Genomic DNA, 23812 nt, shown 5'->3' with positions numbered 1-23812 from the left:
GATCGGGCTCAGTGATTAAATGTGATAATCACCTCTGCTGGGTGTGCGCCTTGTTTCTGTTGCGTCTTCTTATCAGGGTGGCTGAAATCTACTTAACCGTATAGTTTGATTTACAGAACATATGTCTTGTTGTTTTAGGTCCTTAGAGAATACGGTGTCCTCCTGATGCCGAGGAACACTGAGAAATAATTTATTTCAATGCCATCTTACACGGATCAAAAGAAAAGGACACGCAACCCTTGTAGAACATAGTTAAAGACGAGGCAATGGTTGGACTCGGAAGTGGACGATGTAAGCCCTTTACACTCAAATGAACAAAGCAATGTTACATTCTGAAGATGAGTCTCGCAAAGTTGATTTTTTAATGGAAAAAAAAACAAGCAAAATAATCTGTGAAAGCTTCACATCCTCTTCTGTCCTTTTGAAGCCACAGAACAAAGTCAGTCCGCCGTTTAGGTCAAACATCTCCTAACACAACACTGACCCCTGCCGGTCAGACCGCAGCAACGCATCTCTGCTGCAAAACATCTGAAGTGAAAGTGAAAAACGTTCAGGACTCGTTGGATTTCCTTTCTGGCTTCAGAGGCGGACGAGGCACGAAAAGCAACAGTTCGATCGAGAAACGGTAAGTCTCATGGATAAAGCAGATACATTAAACGACTAAAGGCACTGTGAATACTTCACAGCTGTCCTGGTCAAGCGGTGATACATTTTTGGATTTGAAAAGAACCTCAAAGCCTTTTAGGGAACTGTAGGTTGATTAAATGGAAGTTATGCCTTCTGCGTTAACATTGACTTTACCTGCTGTTTGTGTGTGAGTGTGTACGTGTATGTGTTAGACAAACAAAATATAATTCTATATAAATAAGGTGAAAGAAATATAAGTATTACATTTTTAAAGTGTTTAACCTGTTAAACCTGTTGTGAACAAACGAGATTACAGCTGCGTACAAAGTCCCTCCCACACCTCCACAGATAAGATAACATGTGACACAAGAAACGTGTGTTGGTTGCGATTGTCATGAAATAACACGAAGCAGCGGTCCCCAAACTCAAGAAGGCCGCAGCCAGGGGCGGTTTGGCAATCGGGAATACCGGGAACAATCCCGAACGGCCGGTCCATTTCAGGCCGAACCGGCCGCTGGTCAAAACAATTTTTTTATTTTTTTTATTTTTATACGTAACGCTGCCGTACCGGCCTGTAGCCGGCCGCTCAGCTGCGGCGGAACGCATCTGTGTGTGTGTGTGTGTTTCAGACCGGGCCAAACCAATACTTCCAATCGTGAGGGGGGGGGGGATACGAGCGGCCCCTCCCACCTTGGACTGATCCTCGTATTTCCTGACATCCGATTGGCTCAAAGGACTTTACTTGGTTAGGGTTTGGGTTTGTGTGAATGCAACAGAGACAGACGGTAAATGAATGGCGAAAACAAGGAAAGAAGAGAAAGAAATGGGTAGGGCCGAAAAAATAAGAATGAAAAAGAAAAAAATGTCAGCTACGTGGCGTTTTCCATGTCTTTGCACACCAGAAACGTGTCAGACGCGGCGCTGCTGTGTCATGAAAAGCCTCTGGTGACATATTCGTTTAAATTACATTCATATCTGCATTTATGTCAAAACCTAGAGACTCTCAAACATCAAAATGTAATTTATTAATATGTATTCGTGTCAAAATGACAAACATCTTTTCCTATTCTATTTTGCTTGGAAACGCTTCCAACACGCTTAAAAAATAGCGTTTTCCAGCTCTAACCTGTTAACGTGGGAGCTGAAATAAAAACGGACATGCCACGCATCCAGCCTGTCGCCGGCCTTAGCGATAAATGACACAAAATATTGATTTGAAAAGGAGTTTATTGATTTAAAAACGAGTGTATTGGTACCGCTAAGAAAATAGTCCATTCCGGTGTGGTGAACAAATGAGTCCTATTGAAGAGATGAGTTCGAGCTTAGGACCCCATTAGTATGCCTGATCTAAATCTGTTCGTGCGATAACGTGTAGCTAACGTGAGCTGTCTAAACTGTTAATAAGAAAAATAGTAATATACACAAACATTATTTTACGGTTCTTTTTATTTAAAAAAAAGTGTAATTGTAACATATTGTGCTGATTATTACGATAAAAAATAATGACATTACGAATAGCTGTGAATACGGTAAGGCAGTATCAGGGCAGTAGAAGCTCAGATAAAGCTCCGCTAGCACGATCATCGGATAACGTTAGTTAGCTGTATGCTATGCTACTATCTATGCTAACTAAAAACACACTGACAATGAGAAATATTTAATTTCACATTCTATAGCTTCGGTTAAATACTAGTTTCTGAAACGTATAAGTTAAAATACATTATTCATTCATTCATTATAACGTAGTACAAACGTCTTCTATAATAAATTGATTTTGTATGATTTGTAACCAGGCACTAAAGCGACTACACATAAAACGTGCTTTGAACCAATCCGATTGCTTGGGTCCTACGATCGGACTCATCTCTTCAGTAGGACTAATTTGTTCACCACACCGTCGCTATGGTTAGAATCCTGCGTGTCCATGGCAACGCTCTGCTTTGCATGGCAACGCAGCGCTGATAAGGGGTGGGGCTACATAAACTCTATGAGCAAGGAATGTCTGTAAGGAGTCTATGTATGTATATTAGCTGTTAAGGTCAGTGATGGAGAGGGACAGTTTGATGATGACCGCTGCAGTCGTATTGATGAGGGAGAGAAGGAGGAGCAGCAGGAGAAAGCAGAGCGGGAGGCGAGAGGAGCAGGAGGAGGAGCAGCAGGAGAGAGAAGGAGGAGAAGAGAGGAAGAGGAGCAGCAGGAGAGAGAAGGAGGAGAAGAGAGGAAGAGGAGCAGCAGGAGGAGAGAGGAGAGGAGCCTGGCCGCGGCCCAATTTGAAATCTGAAAATCTTTTGCGGCCCACCGAAACCTTTAATCACACCTCAGATCAAAACATAAACTAGGGATGATTAAATTACCTTAAGAATTTAACCGATTAAAAATGTATTATCCGACAATGTATGTTTTGTATAACATTTTCTCAGGAGCTCATATATATTTACTTTAATACTACAAGATGGCGCCCCGTTTGACATTGTTTTGTTTGGCGGCGCCTTTTGTTGAATAAGAGCAGTAATAAAGCAGTAAAATAATACTTAAACTGAGAAAAAGATGTGCGTTTTGTGTCTTATCAATTAGCAATCGTAATTTAAATCATAAATATTTTTATATTCATTTGAAACTTTTCCAAATTGAAAATGAAAAACATTTTATTCATTTATTTGTTGTAAATGACCTCTCGCGGCCCACCTGCAGTACTTTCGCGGCCCACCAGTGGACTTTGGGAATCGCTGACGTAAAGTAATCATGGTACCAACCTGATAAAGGTACATTCCGTATGTATTATGAGAAGTTCAAACTGCGTCTCCAGGACCCCAAACACAACAGAAATGTTAAGTTTCTTTTTTTCAGGCAAAATGACAAAGATTTACTCGTATGCAGCCGGAGAGACACTGGGTTCTCATGAGGAATTTCTAAAACGACTCACCAGAAAAGGAATAAAGAAAGTGGACTCACCCGAGAAGAGTGATTGGACGATTGTCTTCTGCCCCATCGTCAGTCGTTATCAGACGGACATCGACGCGGCGTTGTCCAGCGTCCCCGGTAAACGTGCACACATGCACATGGAAATGTTACAGTGTGTTTTGTCTTGTAACATCACAATATGATGTGTGTTTTGTGTCCGTACCAAAGGTGGAACATCCGGCAGGAAACTGATTCTGGTGGCGATGCATCACTCTTATAAGGAAGACTACATTTTCCCAAGAAGTGGAGAGGACTGCCGTGGAGTGGAACTCCATGCAGACTGTCTGTTCTTTGATAAAAAGGGACTTTATGAGTGCCCGTCTAATACGAAAGCAGTCAAGATGGTTCGCGACAAGGTAATGACTTAACAAGTGAAGTATCCTTCGTACGGTATATGGTCTAGTGTTATTTTGCTAGTGTTGCAATATTAACTCATGTTAAATAACAAATGCATGGTGGGAATTTGTGTAATTTTCTCGACAGTTTTTTTTTCAATTACACGGCTGTTAACAGGCGTAAATCTAATTCTGATTTCATTATTAGCTTAGTATTATTATCAATCCTTTTGTTGCATTTTAGTTCATGGTCTTGGACTTATCGGGTTTGCTTGATAATGATATAACCAACGCTCCCTTTCCAACATCAGTATTTGAAATTTCATGTGTAACAGATCAATTTTGTGTTAACAATTTTTGTTTTTGTTTTTCCAGCTGAAGCCTAAGAAGGAGGGTTGCTGTCTTGAAATGAACTTCACAAAGGGGGGAAGAAAAACAAATCTGACAAATGATGAGTGACTCGTCCGGTGGCCTCTGGTGAACTGAAGAGAACAACGTGTGAATCTTACCGCTCTTTACTTATGGTTCAACTACATGTACATGAACACAAACTAATTCTTTCAACAACCACGCGCTGCTCTTTCGTCACAGCTCGTCACTCTGCACTGTGCTTGTGGGACATCCTTTCTGTCTATTGTTGATTTATATATATTTATATTCTTATGGGACTCAAATGTAACTGTAGGCTTGTAGAATCCATAATAAAACAACCTCATATATACACTACTACTGTTGTCTTTGGGATCTGGACTCACTTTTGGCTCACAGCTAACGGCGCTAACCGTGCTAACAACGTTTCTCACACTACTGCCAGCTGTGATGAGAGTAGTGCAAAACAGCGGCCATCAGCTGACCAGTGGGGCAATGCTCTCGTGCACCAACATGCACTTTAAGGACACGTGCGGCCGCGGAAACGAGGAGGACACGAGAGATTTCATTCATCGTTCAACTACACCTTTACGCAGAAAGAAGTTGTTTGGTGGAGGCAAAGGTAGAGCTGCACAGCAGACGTCCCTGCAGGAACTACACCGTTCAACTGACCCTTCCTCTGCTCTTGCACACGCATACATATACACATCTGCACTTATGCAAGCTTAGCTCACGATATAACACCGTATGTTGTGTTGGTCTGCCTCTGGCCCTGCACCACATCATTGCTGCCTCAACTTCCCCTCTGCTCTGTTTGATGGACTTTAATGCTGAAATTGTGCGCTTGAATGAGAAGGCTTTGCTGACGTGTACAACTCCTGCTGAAGCATCGGCTCGGCACAACGTTGGACACGGCTTCCCCTGGGACGTCTTGTACACCGTGTGATGCTCTGACTCTTTGTGTTGCTGATTCATGCGAGACTGGAATAGTAATACAGGCCTACAAGGTTTTAAAGCTCTCTATTGTTTTATGTTTTGTTGACCCAGATTGTTTATGCCGTGAATCTTTAGCATCTTACAATCATGTGAATCCTCCGCTGTGATCCCAGTACAGACGTGCTTTCTGCAGAACACCGTTGCCGGTCTCTGAAAATAAGGCTTTTTAGTTTTCTTCACTCTTGTGTCATCAATCTCCCTCAGTGCATCTGCAAAACAAAATCATCCTAAAATGCGTCAGGGGCCAGATTTGTTTCTGTGTGAGAACGGCTTTTTGAATGTCACCGAACGCTTTGGAGGCAAACTCCACGGGGCTGTTGAGCAAAGAACTCTCAGCTTTACATGCATCCATGTGTCATGATCTTTCACCAGAAGGTCACCATCTGCAAATCCCCACTTTTTAAAAAAAAGAAATAGTTTGACATTTTGGTAAATATGCTTTTGAGAGAATTGATTCTCACATCTTTTTTTCTGATTTAGAAACTCTGCTCTTAACAAAAGAGGCTTGTCGCGTCACATTAGAGTCGTTTAGACGTTCCAAACCTGCAGGTTAGGACAGAAAATGTCTGCTGCTCGGGTTAAAATGCGTTACATGCAATAACAGTGATTTAAGGATTTGATCTGTGGCTGCAGTTCACTCCTCTCCTCACAAGATGGCAGCTGAAGATAAACCCCAGAGGCCTGCTAGGCCTGCGTGAACATCCCGCTGCTTTATATTACTCACAAACACTTCCACAAACTCCACTGTGAAAGCTCGGCGTTATGTCTAAAGGCAATTATGTTGCAACCTAAGTTTGTTACTCACACTGAAGCTGTAAGAAATGGCTTTCCATTTGTTTCAAAGAAAAAAACATTTAGAACTGGAAACTATTGGTGTAGGTTTTTGATTTAATGGTTTCACTACCTTCTAAAATTCTATTTGAATTACAAACAGACTTAGAAGTCTTTTTTAAGATGAAATACAAGTCAGAAGAAATTTTAATGCAGAAAATTACATTCGTTTGTCCGTGTTGTTTTATTCTTTTATTCATTCTTGAACGCAGCCTGACTGAAACACAAAGATATATCCTGTTCGCATCGGTACACATCTGCATAAGAACATGGACACAGGCCAACACACACACACAAACACACACACAAACACACACACACACACACGTCCTCATACGCACATACACAAAACCAAAAGTAAGTTCCCTCAGACAGGAAATGATGTCAGCTCTTGTCTCCAAGGAGATGGAGGCAGTTGCTAAGATACTGTGACACTGGGATTTTTCCCTCTATTTTCTGTCCCTCTCTGTCTCTCTAACACAAACACAGAGATGTCACCATGAATAACTCGAAAGTCTCCCTCGCATCGCTCTTATTCTCCTGCACAGATGGCGATGAGCACAATGTTTCAAGATTTCTAAAAATAACCACCAAAAACATCCCTTTGTACACAACGCTAACTGGACGCTCGGGGGCCATTGAACAGATCCCCCGATGCTCTTCACCCAGATCTAACACCGCCGCCGCTGCGACACAAACGATCCACATTTTCAAGCTCGCGCAAACACTCAACCACCCACTCCCGGGGCGGCGAGGCCTGCAGCTAGCATCCCGAAACGATGGAAGCGACGGATGTGTATCAGCGGCCGCCTAAAGCTTCTTCACAGTGTGAGCTGCACCTCTCCGGCGCTATCAGCATGCCACATATGTCGTGGCACTAGCATGTTGCTGCCAAATCCTCATCGCCCCCTCCACCTCCTCTACCCCCACACCCCCCCTCCCCACACCCCGTGGCTCCTAACACAGCATTAAGAGGTTATGGGCGCTCGGGTTGTAGTGGAAACGCCATGCACTCCTGTCCTGTGGGTAGCGGGAGCAGCTCTCTGCTCTATTTCTACTCCCAGAGGCGTCCTGTACTGATGACACAAGCAATACAGAGATGAGTGTTTGTTCATTTGCTGCACAAACGCATGTCCCTCTACCCCCCCCCCCCCACCCCGACGCTCTCTCTCTCTCACACACACACACACACACACAGCGGGCAGCCATACGGGGAATATCAGGTTCGATGTACAATGACACAGTGAGGACATAAGGGGAGGAAGGGGTGGGTTCGTCATGCGCGGCGGGGGAAGCTTTTCAAATGGCGCGGGGGGGGGGGTTTGGATGGTGAGAAGACGTAGGGAGGAAGAGGGAGACGCCGAGAGTGTCACCCGAAGGCAGCCAGGGACCCGGACGGGAGACTGGACGTGGGCTCAGACCTCAGCACCAGCGAAAGGGAACGAGGGGAGAGGGAGGAAGAGGGGAAAGGGGGAATATCCTCTGCACCACTGTGTGACTGGAAATTTAATAGAGGCAGTGAGATAGACGGCGAAGGAGGGAGAGGGAGATGGGTGTGGGGGGGAGACAGAGAAAGAGAGAGGGAGAGAGAGAGGGAGGCATGGGGAGGGGGGAGGGGAGAGGAAGGCACAGAGACCTCATTGCTGTGCAGCTTTCGGCAAAAGCTAGTGGTCGTGAACAATGCTCACTACGGCATTCAGAGAGGGAGGGGAGGAGCGAGGGAGAGAGAGGGAGAGAGTACATATCTCAGGGGTCTTTCTGAAGCATTACTGGCCTTCTCTGTCCTTTGACCTTTCGTGTGAGACAGAGCAAAGATGTTCTGGGATTTATTAATACCTACGACGTCTTTTGGCTGCAGAAGCGAGGCTGCGAGGGACGCCTCTGTTTTCTCCGCCGCTTATTCTGAGCTAAAGTAAATGCTTGTGAAGGACAAATGCATATAGAAGACAACTGGCCACACGTGGACAAAGATCAGTACGGGAAAAAGCTCGCTCAACAGCTTGCTGGCATTCTTTAAAATGCACTATTAAAACATCGAGCAGCCCACTGGAAGCTAAACTCTGGAACGCAAAATAAAACAGACGGACATTTTTAGGATTCAGAAATGTGAAGGTTTGTGAAACCCTCACAGGACTGTGAGTTGTTGCTCTCAATGTCAGGATACTGACAGCAATGGAAACGTGCCGGGGGGCTTCGTTATGTTCAGCTACAAATATACACCGTTGAGAAATGCTTCAGGGAAACAATAGTCACAAGCAAAGACTGCAGGAAACAGACCTCAGTGGACCCAATCTGAAATGCATGCTTGCATCGCACATTCACATACTTTGGGCTTTTTAAGACCTGATGGAGCATGAATGTGTGTTACTGCAGACGTTTAGGCCTGTTGGTTCAACGATGAACAGGTGTCTCTGAACCCCCCCCCCCCACCCCACAAAAAAGGGGGCAAAAGCATTTCGCAGTAGAAATACAAACACAGTAACTCAATCTACCAAATAAGTCTTGCTGAGTCATAATAATGAATATGTGACTACACGTCCACTTCATACAGGACTCATGTTGCACCAGACAGACTAAAACCCCCAAAATGAACCATTCGGAGCTGGAGGCACAGTTTAAAAGTGCAAATCATCTACATCCCTAAATAGTGGCTCCGTCTATTTCTCCAAAGCCCCCCCTCGGTGGGATTGTGACCGGAACATACGGAATGTGCGTAAAGGCGCTCGCGCTGGACGCAAAAAGCTCTGCCCACCGGGCGCCGTCGCCGTTTGCTGCTTGCGCTCCTCTCCAAGGATGAAAAGGCGCTCGGATGCACGCGCTCCCCGAATGTGACATTACCGACGGCGTTTTCTCCAACGACCCCTGCGCCTGAGCTCGGGTTTTTTTGTGTGTGTGTTGTCGTTGTTGTGTGTGTGTGTGTGTGTGTGTGTGTTTTTTTGTTTTTGTTTTTTTTGTTGCTCTTCCTGCGTGCCCCTGTGTGGATTGTTGTCCATCTGTAACACGTCGCCGTAGCCCGCCGCGCCGCGCTGCGTTGGCGCTGCGGAAGAGGCTCCGAGAACAAGAGGCAGCTTCACGGCCGCGGGAACAAGCGAATCAATTTAGGGGGGTGGTGGGGGGGGAGAGAAAACCGGGGGGAGAGAGACGGAGAAGCGAGGTGGAGAAACGGGCGATCGGGACGAGGGGAGAGAAAACGTCGACCTTCCCGCGCCGCAGCCACCCACATGTTAAGGTACGTGTGTTTATCGGTCGCACAGGTAGAAGGGACGGAAATGGCCGGGCGTAAATATCGCATGCTTCGCCCATCGTCTGCACGCTGAGACAACGTCAAAGGTTGGACAACCGATCGGGCTAAAGTTGCGCGGATTCTTAATCACGTAAGTAAAAAAAAAAAAAAATAACGCAATAACGTGAGCAGGAGATGCGGAATAAAGCAGCGCCGGTCCTCGCAATTGTATTGAAATGTCGTGCTTCCTGGTGCAAAACGCGTGTTTTCACACGATCCCCGAAAAACGACAACAACAACTTTGCATCGCTGTTGGGCGCAGTCGTTCTGTCGTTACGCCGAAGAGAGAATGGATGCAAGCCATTTTGTAATGCAGCATGTGCAGAATTAGGCCTATTCAGAATTTCAATTGCGTCCCGGAGAAGGTGCGCCGTGGCGAGCGCAGCTGCATAGATGAATAAGGCCATTCTGTTGAATTGCAGGAGATATGATGCTAGAGGCTATAAAATGAGCAGAGGTTTGCAGATGAGAGGTTGCCGCTGTAGGGAGGAATGGTCAGGTTATGGCTGGGTGTTTTTTTTTTTTTTTTTTCCCCACATCAAAGAAATTGGAAAATGAAACTGCCGTCGGATAAACGCGTTTGAGAGGAGCACGAGGCAACATTTAGCATAAACCTGCATTTTCCTCTCTTTAAAGTGCCCGTCGTTAGCGGTAAAAATGTGTCCCATTCTACCATCTTTCCCACGTCCTGAATCAATCTAGTGTTGTCATGGTTACAGCAGATGATGGTGGCCCTGCTGCACCTGTGTCGCTTTGTGTCCACCTCGGCACGAGGTCTAATTGGGCCTTGTGTTGGCACACAGGAAGCATCTCGCAGGCCCCGAGACTCGGCGTTCATTGAAAACAGCACCCTGGTTTTTGCCTCTTCATAAACCTTGATGGCTCTGTTGCGGAGAGCAAGGGATTGATAAAACCAGGCGCTTACGATGATGTGATTGGTTTGTAGCAATTGGTCAGCAGCTTGCAGCTAATTTGTCTTTTCACGGCTGAGCGCTTTCTCCGGGCCCGATCGAACAATCGATATCTACATGGTTGCAATCTACCCTGACATGGAAAAACGGCCAAGATCCAGAAAGAGAAATACAAGCGAGTGAAAGAAAATACAATGCAGTACAATGAACCTAAAGGAGAGACATTTTGCACAAAGAGGAGGATGAAGGCCTCTGGCGAAGGAACCGGCCCTCGGATGAGTCAAATGGTGACAATCTAAAAATATAGCTGTTGTTTCTGGAGAACCTGGCGATGGGAGGTCAAGGCAACAGGCGTCCTGCCGGCTGCATTCAAGGTCTCTCCCATCATGAAATCTTACCCTGCGTGGTGATTTACATACTTTCTCCTCTGTGACATAATGCAAAGAAACAGCAACGGCCAATTCCTTTAACGTACCGTTTTCGTCATTGCTACATTGAGGAGTAGAAATACTGTACATTTATGACATCCGGCAGAGGGTTTTGTCTGAAAGTAATCCTTTATTGATGCAATGGAGGAAACAAGTGTTCATTTTTGTGACATCAGAATGAATAGTTGCTGAATTAGGGAATGGCTTTCATGAAATCACATTCTCCTGTTCATATTCTTAACAAAACCCGATCCAAAATAAGTAAGTTAACAGTGAATGAGTTGCTGCAGCTGGACATTAATAACGTGTTTTGATGCTTTCGGGATCATTTTCACTCATCAAACGGTCATCCTGGGTATCATACATTTCTTTTTATTTTCAATTTAGTCAGATGATTGAAACGCACAATAACCTGCAGGATGGGGATGATATGGAGAATCTTCAGGGGAGGACGGCAGTGTAAAGAACAGCATAATGAGTGCTGCAGGAGGGGCTGCATGCAGTAACATTTAGGTGTTGGGTAATGTGTGTTTATTTCTCAGTTGCAGTTACAGAGAGACAGTCTGTGGGATGGACAGAGCATCTAAAAAGTATATTTTTAGCATACGTTCCCTTATGAACTTCTCTAATGGCTGATTTAAAAGTTATAGATTATGTAGTCATTAAGATTCTCTGCAAATGTGTTCCTTCTGTTCTGATATTTAAGGCCACGGTTCAAATGTGAGCTCAAGTAGATTTAATCGTTATTCCTCTAGAATCAGTTGTCTTATTTAATTTGTATGTAACACCGAGTGTTGTGAAAGCCCGAAGCCTGAAGTCATCCGTTCAGTCTGATCAGTTTTTAACAGAAAATATTCATCAGGCTCTGCTAAACACAGTAATGTGGAATAGGGCACTGGACAGTAAGAACACAAGATGGTGAGGGAGCAGGTTGCCACAGCAACCGTGTTTCTAGGAGCGCATGCATCGTCGCTGCATAGGAGAGGCAACGCTCAAGACTGAGGCTTTTTTTATTTTTTCAAAACAACCTGTTTATTAGAGAATAAAATGGAGTTATTAAATGAACGAGGGCAACACGGCAGTCATGTAAGTGACAGGCAACAGAGATCTTATTTGTTTACAGCAGGCAGCACAGGCTTGTGACTGCGAGAGTCGAACATTACGTGCCTTGAAAACAGTCAACACTTTATTCCAGGTCTAATCATTGAAAGGGAAACAGCCCATCCTCTTCGCTAAATTTAGTGAGCCTGCTGAGGCTTGCGGCCATTACACCCTTGTTAACCAACGACACACATATACTCATAAATGTATAACAAAATCCCTAAAAACCTTTCTGCACTATCCTTTATTTTCTTTATTCACAATCCAGTAGTCAGTATTTTGTTTTGGTGGGTCAACTTTTGTTGCCAGGGATCTGAATTTTGGGTTCTCATTGTAGCCAGCATGTGCATTGCAGTACACGTTTCAGGAGTCAATCATCCTTCCTCCATATCTTAATTGGTAGATTACTGCGGCTGCCTCATGATGGATTGCACCAGTGTCTGCGTTAACCTTATGTCTAGATGACTCCCAAAAGCCGTTGTAATTACATTCAACATCTTGGCCTAATTTTAAATGTGAGACTCAACTTATATGCATCTGGCTATCACAAAGTGGACGGTGAGACTGCCACCCTAATGTGTCGGCTGCAGCACTTGTGACCCAGCTCGGTGTTTAAGACGTTTTTTGGCCATTTCAGATCGTGACCCAGATGGTAAGTTCAACCTATAAAGAAAATGGCAGCTGACTCACCAGTTGGTCCACATGCCGCAAACCGAGAAAAACAAGCCTGGCCTATCTTGCCACACACCGGTGATAGGGCATTGAAATATTGTTAGATTTCAAGGCAATATTGGGTCTACAGTACATGCATGTTTGTGTGAGGCTAATTTCTTAAAGCTACTGCACTGCACTTACTTGACCTCCTTCCTCTCTCTCCCTTTCTCTCTTCCCCCTCCAGCGAGAAGCAACAGCATCTACAGAGACAACACATCCACGGGCAAACCCTGCCACAAATTGCATTTCTATTTGAATAATTGTCATGGGAAAAAACGATATAGAGTTCCCTAAAAAGCGCTCGTGAAAAGAACAAGGAGTTTGATAGTCAAAAGAGCATGAGAGTCAAATAAGAATCTATTAATGATAAATAGAGTGTTTAATATAACATCACCCTTTTCCCTCTCCATTTTTAAAGTGACTGTTTGACAGGGAAAAACAGAATACTGGCATAAAATATGAATATCAAGATAAGCACCTAAATTCTCCTGTTTGGAGGTGACTTATTGACATCATAGCAATAGGGGTGGGTCATGACTCAGTTGCCATGCGTGTTGTCATGGTGACCAGCCCCTGTACCCCTTCCCCCCTCCTCTGGTTGGTCCAGCTTTTGTTGTGGTTTCACAACCATGGACCACAGCTGACGGAGGCAGCACCCCCGTGCCCCACCCCCTGTACCTGCTCCAATCAGGCGAGCCGTGTCATCTGTACAAGGAAGACTTTAGATCAAGTCCCAGACAGCATTTCAGAGAACACAAGATACCTCAATCTGCAAGAGAACACAATCCAGGTAAATATGTAAATTTGTCTTCAAATCGGCATCGCATTCGTACCGAATTCTGATGTTGCTACAAAACGCCCCCATTCTTTTGTTTCCACACCAGGTGATCAAGTCTGACACATTCAAACACCTGCGGCATTTGGAAATCCTCCAGCTCTCCAAGAACCACATCCGGCAAATTGAGGTTGGAGCTTTCAATGGCCTTCCGAACCTCAACACGCTGGAGCTTTTTGACAACCGTCTCACAGTGGTACCGTCACAAGCCTTTGAGTACCTCAGCAAGCTAAGGGAACTATGGCTACGGAACAACCCTATCGAGACACTGCCGGCATATGCCTTTCACCGCGTTCCCTCGTTACGCCGTCTCGATCTAGGGGAACTCAGGAAGCTGGATTACATCTCGGATGCTGCTTTCGAAGGTCTGGTCAACTTGCGCTTCTTAAACCTTGGCATGTGTGGCTTGAAGGACATCCCTAACCTCACCCCGCTGGTACGACTGGAGGAGTTGGAGCTGTCAGGGAACCAGCTGGGGATAGTCAGGCCCGGGTCCTTTCAGGGCCTGGTGTCGCTCCGCAAGTTGTGGCTGATGCACTCCAGAGTCTCAGTCATTGAACGCAACGCTTTTGACGACCTCAAAAACTTGGAGGAGCTCAACCTCTCCCACAACTCCCTGCACTCCCTGCCCCATGACCTCTTCACACCTTTGCACCAGCTGGAGAGGGTACATCTGAACCACAACCCATGGGTGTGCAACTGTGATGTTCTGTGGCTCAGCTGGTGGCTGAAAGAAACGGTTCCCAGCAACACCACGTGTTGTGCCCGTTGCCACGCGCCCCCAGGTATAAAAGGCAAATACATAGGGGAGCTAGACCAGAGCCACTTCACCTGCTACGCCCCGGTGATTGTTGAGCCACCCACTGACCTCAATGTCACAGAGGGCATGGCCGCCGAGCTCAAATGTCGCACCGGAACCTCGATGACCTCCGTGAATTGGTTCACGCCGAACGGCACTCTGATGACTCACGGGTCGTACCGAGTTAGGATCTCAGTGCTTCACGACGGAACACTGAACTTCACAAACGTGACGGTGCAAGACACGGGGCAGTACACCTGCATGGTGACCAACTCCGCGGGAAACACCACAGCGACCGCCGTGCTCAATGTGTCCGCCTCAGACCCCAGCAACAGCTACAGCTATTTCACCACCGTCACTGTGGAAACAGTGGAGACAGTGAGAGGAGACGAGGAGAATTCAGCAAGACAGTACATTAATGAGACCTTCATAGATTTCCCCAATCCTACTGTTCAAAGAGGTGTGTTGGACGGCCGGCCTGGCATCACTATATCGCCCTCCCTCTCCTCTCTTTCCTCACTTTCCCCACGAGCCAACAGAGCCACGGCAAATGCAGTGACTGTGTCCATAATTGATGTAACTAACATTCCCGGCCTAGATGATGTAATGAAAACAACTAAGATCATCATAGGTTGCTTCGTGGCCATTACCTTCATGGCAGCTGTGATGTTGGTTGTATTCTACAAACTGCGCAAGCAGCACCAGCTACACAAGCACCATGGCCCCGCCAGGGCCATCGAGATTGTCAACGTAGAAGATGAGATCGGAGCCGGGGCCGGGAGCGGCATCTCAGGCGGCTCAACGATGAATTCCGGCTGTGGAGAAGGAACCCTGAGGAGACATCATCCAGAAATAGTCAACCTGCCCAATATCGGTCGCACAGACACCCTAAACCATTACTACAAATCCCATCACTTCAACAACAACGTGATGGGTCTGAGTATCGGCTCCGATGGGATGGGACCAGGAATGATGCTCAATAGCAAGAACCAGCATGTCCAGGACATCCCCATCTCGTGCACCTCGGTCCCAATTTCCTCGTCTAATATGCTCACCCAATCCGGCAATGGCAACAACATCAACCCCTGTTCTATGTCGCCACCGCTGCCGATGTCCCTTCCCATGCCTACCATGGGCTTACACGGATCCATCAAGGGCTTCATGGGCCAAAACCAGAACCCCCAAATGGAGCCACTTCTCTTCAAGGGGAACTCAAAAGAAAACGTCCAAGAGACTCAGATCTAAAAAGGAAAGCGAGTATAGAGAGAGTGTGAGATTTGGAGACAGAGAGGGGATTGATGTTGGTTTTATGCGCGGAATGATTAGACACTAGAGTGCATTGACATTACACCAGGAAAGAGGATAGACTGACACGGCAATACACAAACACATAGACTTCTCCGTGACAGCGTACTGAGCCAAGGATTACCACAACGGGCCACTTGTGTTTGTAGTAACGATCATGGAGATCAAGGAATGGACATTGCTACAATGTAAATCTGTGCCAAAGCAAATGTTTTTTTGCCGTTTCTACAAGCTGTGTTCTCATAGGGAAAACTAGCCTTTAGGATTAATCAGTACCCAAATCGGTGTTGGCCAGCAGGAGAGGAAAGGCACGCATGGCACTCACAACCCTGAAGATCGGAGATGTTGCGGAACAAAATCCAAGAGACATTTTTCATCCACACGAGCCACACTCTCTCTCAAGCGAATAGACTCCCTCAAGGTGACAATTATGTAGGCATAAATAGACGGACAGAAAGGTACAGTGCAGTACAAACTACTGTGAAAAATCCACAAATTATATAAATATATTTTCATTTAAATATGTATCATTGCAGACTCCGATGCAGAGATATTTTGGGGTGGATGTAGTTTGTTTCTTTGTGGATAATCAGGGGCGTCGACGGCGAAGGTTGGTTATGATACGTGTTTTAAGTTTGGCTACTTCTCAGAAACATAAGGGCTCAATTGCAACACTCATTGTGAATCTTTGAATTGGCTTTGTAACATAAAGTCCGTTTAGGTTGTGGAAAAGTAATTGCAGATCTCTGTTTGACAAACCTTTTTTTGTTGCTTCAGTAATAATCATTACAAACTTTTGTGTTCTGAGAGTGTATTATGTATTTTGTAAAAGCCAGCTACTTGGTATTTGAATCGACAATTCTGATACTTAAATGCCAGCATCCCATAAATGTTAAAAAGGTGTTTCACAAACCCGGAAAGCTAACAATGCAAGACCTGTGTGGGTAAAACTAAAGTGTTGACAATGTGTTATTTGAATCAGATCAGTAGCCAGATATTTGCTTTTAGACAGGAATCTGACCCCCTTGGTCATGGTTACCATAATCATGCCATAAAATGCTGTCATAAGGATGATTATCTGCAGCAGTATTCAAGAAGGGATAAAACATCCATCTTAGGATGATTGGAATGAATGGAAATGTACAGTATATTAATAATAATAATGTCTGGTTGTATGACAATTGTAAGATCCACATTTTTACAGTGTAACTTTCATATGTTAAATGCCATTTACGCTTCTAGCGTTTCAACTATGTATTTCTTTATTTTTGTTAGTTTGATATAATGTGTACAGTTGTCTAGCCATGTATCATTACGTGTGAAATAAATCAATCAAATATTGGGTTGTGGCGGGTCAATGTGGCAACCACATTAGTGAAGGGTGAGACATTATGCAGGCCTCCGTGCTGAACCTGGATTGAATGTATTGGTTTGTGGTTAAGTCATCCCGGTAATGACAGGTGCTGCTTTATTAACACGGTCACACAGGCTTTTAGATGTTCCACAGAAATGCCGGGTTTTACAAAATGAGTGTTTTTAACAGAACTCGATAAAAAGTTATACTTAACGAAGCTGCTTTTGTCTGAAATTCGACCCCAGTACGCTTCTGCCACGGCGGTTCTTTGTACTGGTGTGGAAAAGGGTCGAAGAATTGAGAAAAGATGTTTAATGAATGAAATATCGCTTCTTTTTTTGTTGTTGTATCGAGCAGGAACCTAAAAATGTTTGTTGCAATTGAGCACAAACTGGACCAGTTATTCCAGATAAATGTACCTGAGATGGTATCATCAACCAAGTCATGTCAACAAGGTTTTGGACTGGGACGCAGCTCTGAATGGGATTTTGCTGGGGCGTTTTCTGTTGCACCCCCCCCCCCCCTCACAACTGCATTGCTTATATATAAGAGCCGTTTTGTGTGATTGATGATGGTTTCTCTTAGCAACAACAAGCCCACACTCATTGGACGACGAGGACACTGAGGAATAGTAGTAATAATGATGATAATATGAGTGGTGGTATCACACAAAACCCACCCAGATTGCACCGTCAAAGAGGTTAATTGAAAGGATTTCATGTTCCATGAAAGGAACATCTTCTGCATCAATGCGCACGCCGTTCACCCTGCTTAATGATCTATGATAATACGCCTGGTTGTATTTGCGACACCATGTGTAAACTGATTGATCGAACAGATCAGTGTGTCTAAATTAGGTTGGACCTCATAGGAGAAGCGCAGTAAACGTAGATGCGTTGTAACCCCACAGGCTGAACTAGTGGGCCGGGTTCAACGCACATGGAATATAAATGAAGGCTAAAGACACAACACATGGGCCGCTCCATTGATGTGCCGCGTCTGGCGACTCTGCCGTCAGATTTGAAAGAGCATACTAGATACCTCCTCGCCTGCATCGCTGCACGTTAACTGTGGAACAAACCCTTTTTTGTTTTTTACCTGAACGCCGCCGTGGCAGCGTTCAATCACGACGGTGAGTCACCAAATGGGCGCAGAAATGTTCCTTTCATAACCTCTGGACGTCCGTTACATGCAACGTGCTCCATCATCATCATTATTAGTAACATTTTGAGGGAAGGCAGAAGCGCTTTCTTCTATCTGTAGTATAGTGGCTGCCGTTGTACATATGTAAGCCATCACATTCTGCAGATGTATGACCCCCTTTTAGTGAAAATCACAAGCTTCAGACTAAAATCTGAATATGTGCATATTGGGCAACTGTACCTCACTGTTTTATATAGTATATGGTGTTTGGCTGCAGATGGAGTACTGGCATATGCGTATCCTCTGCACCATCCGTTGATTACAATGGACGCTGCAGGCCAGATGACATTTCTAGGTTTGTTTGAAGCTCCTTAATGAAAAAAGATTGTCAAATCACCAAATTGCAAGTCAAGAAAGGACTGAACTTTTGGTCTTTTAAAGGAACTATGTGTTTGATAAAACAATGACCTGGGTCTGTTTTGAATGCTTTTTTTTAAAGAGAGAGAAAGAGCGGGAGGGAACATTCTTAAGCTTTAGGTGAAATTAGATTTCATTAATACTAAAATAATTATATATATAAAAAGTAATTTTATGTTTTTTTTGTTTCCTTTTTATTTTCCAGTTGTTGGTTGTATCTCAGTATGTGATATTATCAATTTGGGTCTTCATGTATTGTCATTAAATGTCATTTTTTTCATGCCTTCATGCAGCTACACAGTGTGGTAGAAAAGTGTATTTCTTCATTATAGCAAAATCAACATGTGCTGCACTTCAATGACTGTCATGCAATGACTTAGAGGTACATTTGTTCATTGTAACACTCGTTACTTGTTGTGATTTCAACCAACAGAGCATCACAACCGACTACATCGGAAGTTTAACATGATGTTTCAAATAAGTTACTGCGTCAAATTTTATAAAACAAAAATGAAAAAAGTCTGAACGTCAACGGTTTTTGTTACCTAATTTTTTTGGTTGTCACTTATTTGTCAATCCTGTTAACACTACACACACTTGCACACACTTCGAAATAAGATTATAGTGACGCAATGTCCAACAGTTTTCAAATAGGGAAAAAAGATTCTGACTTCCATTCTAACTGTAAAAATCTTACTGATAGAAATCCTAATAACAAATTGAGTTATAGCTGCGGCTAAGTGTAACATTCTCTAATCAACTACCTTAATAAATGAAATGGTCCATATTTTTACATTAATCTACCTGTACATAAATATGCAGAGACATTTTGTATTATTAGCACACATTGTAAATCCGACAAACAGGTGTAACATCAACTCTGTCCATTCGAGGTATCTGACATCTGCAGATCAAATACACTAACTCACGTTAATCCTAATGTGACATCATCACTAGATCTCATCTCGAGAGTGCTGCGTTCTGTTCTTCGGGTTTCTTCTTTATACTCATTTGGGGCGAGTTGAAACTCTCTTGACCGTCGCAGACGTCCCCCACGCACCACATGTCGAGCCCGAGTTACGAAACCTCCAGGGAATCACGTAACAGTCAATCTGAACGATGCGTCCGGATGAAATGTTTGGGCCTCACAGCAGAGGGATCGAGTTTGAAGCGTCCGAGAGGGACGCCACGAAAAGTCATTTTTCTTGATTGTAATTCTGCTTGGCTTGTACTCCGCTTCCCCCCTGAGACTTCTGGGAAAATAAAGGCCTGTATGCTGGAACAGCGCTAGAGAAAGACAGCTTGAGTGTGTAACGCTTACGGCGCGCTATTTGCCGACGACGTTCACCCGAAGCAAAGGGTTGACTCAATGATCTTTAATACCTCGAGGTGACACATTTTCAAGCAGATTATTAATATCTGTGTATTTGCAGCTTTCTGCTCTTCCTCAGCGTGAACATCCGAACATACAATAGATGCCACGTCTGAAACGGATGATACAGAAACGGGGTGCGTGAAGTGATGCACAGCAGCAGAAATGGGAATTACATGAAAATCCACTAAAGATGAAAGAGGCATTTTCAAATGTAAATGCATCTACAACAGTGTGTGATGACACTAATGCAATGTGATGGAGGGCAATTTTGAATGAAAAAAAAGGGGAATTTAAAAATGGGAGTTTTAGCACGAGACACGTAAACGAAAACTAAAGTATTAAAAAAAGCTAAACCTTTTTTTTTTTTTTTAGAAACGCTCTGTGCTTCCAGTAGCCTCCCCTGTTGCCTCAAAACTCAATAACCCCCCTGCGGTGTGTTTCTCCAGGGATCCCCTCCTCCCATGGCCCACTGCAGAGTCCTTGGGGAACCTGACACCACATAAACGCCGCTGCCAGCCAAAGGTATCGGGCCGCGTGGCCGCTGTGGAAACCAGACAGACTTTACTTTTTTCCCGCTGTGCGGGCTGCGGCAGAATATGCAAAAAGCACCAGGCGTTTAAGCGCAGCGCGTCCGATGCGAGCGCGTGGGCGTATGAAAACTAGCTGCGGCCTATGGTTCCTTATTGTCTACATTAGCTTGCACGGAGGATCTACGGCGTTATGGAAAGTGTGAGGGGAAGATGGCAGTGACCCAGTTGGACCTACTTTGTGTAGATTGATAAAAGGAAACCAGAAGCCTTTTGATTTAAAGTCTGCTCTTTGTTCAGCGATTGAGCCTTTGACTGTTATTACATGGAACTACGTTGGTGAATTATGAGCTCGCTGCTGAATACGCTGAGGGCTTTTTCACTCTGTACTGAACATACTTTGCTTTTGTTTCAGTCTATATTTAGAGTCTTTCTCTTCTCCCAATACCATTAGGAGCCATGCAGCAGATCGTCTGGATTTAGGGATATTTTTTATATTTTTCTCACCGAAATATCTACATTTATAAATCATAGAGAGCAGATAAGATACTTTAGTGTAATCTAATTACACTAATAAACAGTTCTTCACCTCTTATGGGGATAAAACACTCAACCTGACCAGCGAGGCGGGTCACCCAGAAAAAAACTAATTGTTTCTCTTCTCACCAAATGCTGCCGAGCCGCGTGTGGAATGCACAGCGGTTTTTATATGGCGACGTGATTATTCAAGCATCTTTTTTAATCTCTCATGAACATCTGTTTTACTGTTAATGTGTATTATCACACAACATTGCATTTTTGCCTTTAAAGTTATTTAAAGGTCGGTCGGTGGGTCTGAAATGGGCCAGAGACAGAAATATCCGTTTTGATTCTTAAATAATGTTTCAAGAAAACCATTTCATAATACAGTCTGATGTTTGCGTGTCACGTATAACCAGAACTACTGGTACTTTCCTTTGAATATTTACTTTCCAACATGCATAATGAACGGAGACTTCCCTCGTAATTACCTGAGGGTTGTACTGTATGTGGCGAATGGGTCCCCGGTGGATGCACTCCCACATGCAGACACACTATTCAGGCTGATGTTGTTACTTACTTGAGTATTGATTTACCATAACTGCAGATGGGGTTAGTGTTTATTCTTTGCTTTGTTAATGTTGTGTGCGCGGTAACGGTGTCTTCATTTTATGGCACTTTCAATTGTATTCTGACTTTTACTTTACCCCACATATGCCAATAGCTTAGCTTAGCTTAGCATAGAAGCAAGCAAGCAAGCCTGCCTTTGTGCAAACGCTAAAAAATCCGCAAGCAAGCACATGAACAACATGTGACGTCGGTTGCTGGTTGCAACCTCAGAGTGATGACAAGACTCAGATGAGTTATTGGTCCGGTCCACGAACTGGTCCGACGCATGAACCTCATTCTAACATCGACCTGTTCGTCTTCACGCGTGAGCTTCTGTGCAGGACGCAGCTCGCAGGTGCTCGCAGGAGCTTCTGAACTGCAGTTTTTATGTAAGTTGAGCTAAACTCACCAGCTGCGGGCTACACGCCTAGCTAGACAGGAAACATGGTGCGGAATTAATTAATCAAGTATTTCTATTTGGCTTTGACCCACTGATGTAAGATTAGATGAGTGCTGAATTGACAGACGAAGCAAAAAGGTGGATTTCCTGTCATTTATTCTTTATTACTTTTACCCATTTTTGCTTTACGAGTAGGATGATGTGCCGCCTCAATATAGTATATAAAGCGCGGTGTCAAAAAGTGCCCTGTCACTCTGTCCGTCAGCATTATTTCAGCTTTGCTCGAGTGGAGATCAGCGGGTATTTCAATTGACATTGACCACAGAAAATGAAAGTCACGGGCGTTCCGTGTATGAATAAAACAATGACATATCAGTGCGGGGCAAACTCATCCTTCTCTTTCTCACGTCCCCCTCCTCCCGTCTTGATTGTCCTCCTTTTGTCCTAAAGAAGGACATTTTTGTCCCACGGGGGAAAACAATATCGACGTCAAGAAATGAGTTATTGATTGAGATTGAGGGGAGACGACAGCGGGACAGTTTGCATGCAGCAGATTACTCCAGCTGCCGGGAAGCTGAAGCCTTTCCACGTGCATGCGGCATGTATGAAGGAGTATTCCTTTCCGTCCGCGCTGATGTATAATTGAGTTTTGTACAACATGTCGAGCCAAACAAACATGTGTAGTTAGGAAAGTGGAACAGGATGTCTGCGTTTTGGCCACATGAGCGTTGCTGCTCGTTACATATCTTAACGTGTTGGAATATTGATGCAACGCTGCTTTGTTCTAAGGCCTTACCATATATGTGGAGATAATGAGATTGCGGGTTGTGTCCTGATTGAATGGGATGATGACATCAATATGAAATAGCTCTGCTCTTCCCGTGTCTTCTGTGCTTATCTGCATCGATGGGAACTGATTGAATTATTGCGAAAGAAGCACATCGCATCTCCTCTCAGAACTTCTCGCGGTTTAAATCTTCACCTCCCATACGATGCCCTGGAAACTGGATTGCAGCTGTGCAGAGTTGGTCGATGTCACAGAGAAAAATAAAACCATTCAGATGTCTAAGCAGTGGCGGTTCTCATTCATCATTCTGAGGAAGATGTCAATGATCTTAACAACATACCGAGCAGCGAGGTTCCCTCTGGCAAAGTGTCACATGGCATTTTGCATTTTGGACCAGAGCGGAATTCACCAACATATTGGCTGCTCTGCTGCTGCTGCTACCATTAGCATTAGCATTCACACATCCCCCCCCCCCCATGTTAGGCCACTTCCACACCCCTCCCCTTCCCTTCCTACCACCCCCAACACATCTCCATCCTCCCTTCCTCCTCCGCCGCCTCCCTGCCTGCGTCCTCTCTTTCCTGTTCTCGCTGCGGTGTTGCTATAGCAACGGAGAAATGTGGGAATACCTCCGTCCTTCAGAATGCAGGGGGAGAAAGAGGAGGAGAGAGAGAGGGAGAGGGAGAGGTAGAGGACGGGAGACAGATATCGAGAGGGAAGGGGGTAGACTGAAGAAGAGACAAGAGGACGGGAGGGAAGGGACGGACGTGTGGAAAAGACTGTTAATTAAAAGACGGGGGGGCAAGTGGCTGTGACTCGCTGCCCGAACGGACGCCTCACTTAGCCCCTCCCCTCTCCCCCCCGACTCTCAGCATCCGTCCCCCCTCCTCCACCGCTCAGCTACCCTCCCATTGATATTCCGTCTCTGTGATGGAGAAGACGGCACAGTTGTCTGACTGGAGGGTGGAGGGGGGGAAGGGGGGCGTGGGTGGGGGGGGCTGGGTTTCGACTGAGCTGGAGCCGCGTCGCATAGCCATGGCGTAGCGTCGCGCTGGCCCCTACACACGCCATTTGTTGGACGATCCACGCGTTCTGGATGTCTCCATTTGTAGTGAAGCTGCAGTTTCCATGACAACGCCTGGACTGAAATAGCACCCCGGTTTTCTCCCTCTCCCCCTCTCGCTCG

At 45.0% G+C, this 23812-nt stretch overlaps 1 protein-coding gene and 1 long non-coding RNA gene across 3 annotated transcripts; both read left to right on the top strand.

The window, feature by feature from the left end:
- The first annotated feature begins 427 nt into the window (after positions 1 to 427).
- LOC144408025 (uncharacterized) lies at positions 428 to 4649 on the top strand. The gene is made up of 4 exons (XR_013467785.1): positions 428 to 625; positions 3475 to 3666; positions 3757 to 3944; positions 4299 to 4649. It is a non-coding gene; the product is annotated as an uncharacterized LOC144408025 (long non-coding RNA).
- Positions 4650 to 8853: 4204 nt separating this feature from the next.
- On the top strand, positions 8854 to 18705 carry lrrc4bb (leucine rich repeat containing 4Bb). Of its 2 annotated transcripts, none has more exons than XM_040175864.2 (3): positions 8854 to 9348; positions 12741 to 13346; positions 13441 to 18705. In XM_040175864.2, exons 2-3 carry the CDS (start codon positions 13104 to 13106, stop codon positions 15433 to 15435), a joined length of 2238 nt encoding a protein of 745 aa, XP_040031798.1. In that variant the 5' UTR covers positions 8854 to 9348; positions 12741 to 13103; the 3' UTR covers positions 15436 to 18705. The 2 variants fall into 2 exon arrangements, with proteins under 2 accessions (XP_040031798.1, XP_040031799.1); XM_040175865.2 differs by having other exon boundaries at positions 9283 to 9493; positions 13441 to 16837.
- The last annotated feature ends 5107 nt before the right edge of the window (positions 18706 to 23812 follow it).

The sequence above is a fragment of the Gasterosteus aculeatus genome, chromosome 5 (assembly GCF_964276395.1).
Source record: "Gasterosteus aculeatus chromosome 5, fGasAcu3.hap1.1, whole genome shotgun sequence".
In the NCBI taxonomy this organism is placed as follows: domain Eukaryota; kingdom Metazoa; phylum Chordata; class Actinopteri; order Perciformes; family Gasterosteidae; genus Gasterosteus; species Gasterosteus aculeatus.
Note: the sequence above shows the minus strand (reverse complement) of the source record. Positions and strands in the feature narration are given on the sequence as shown.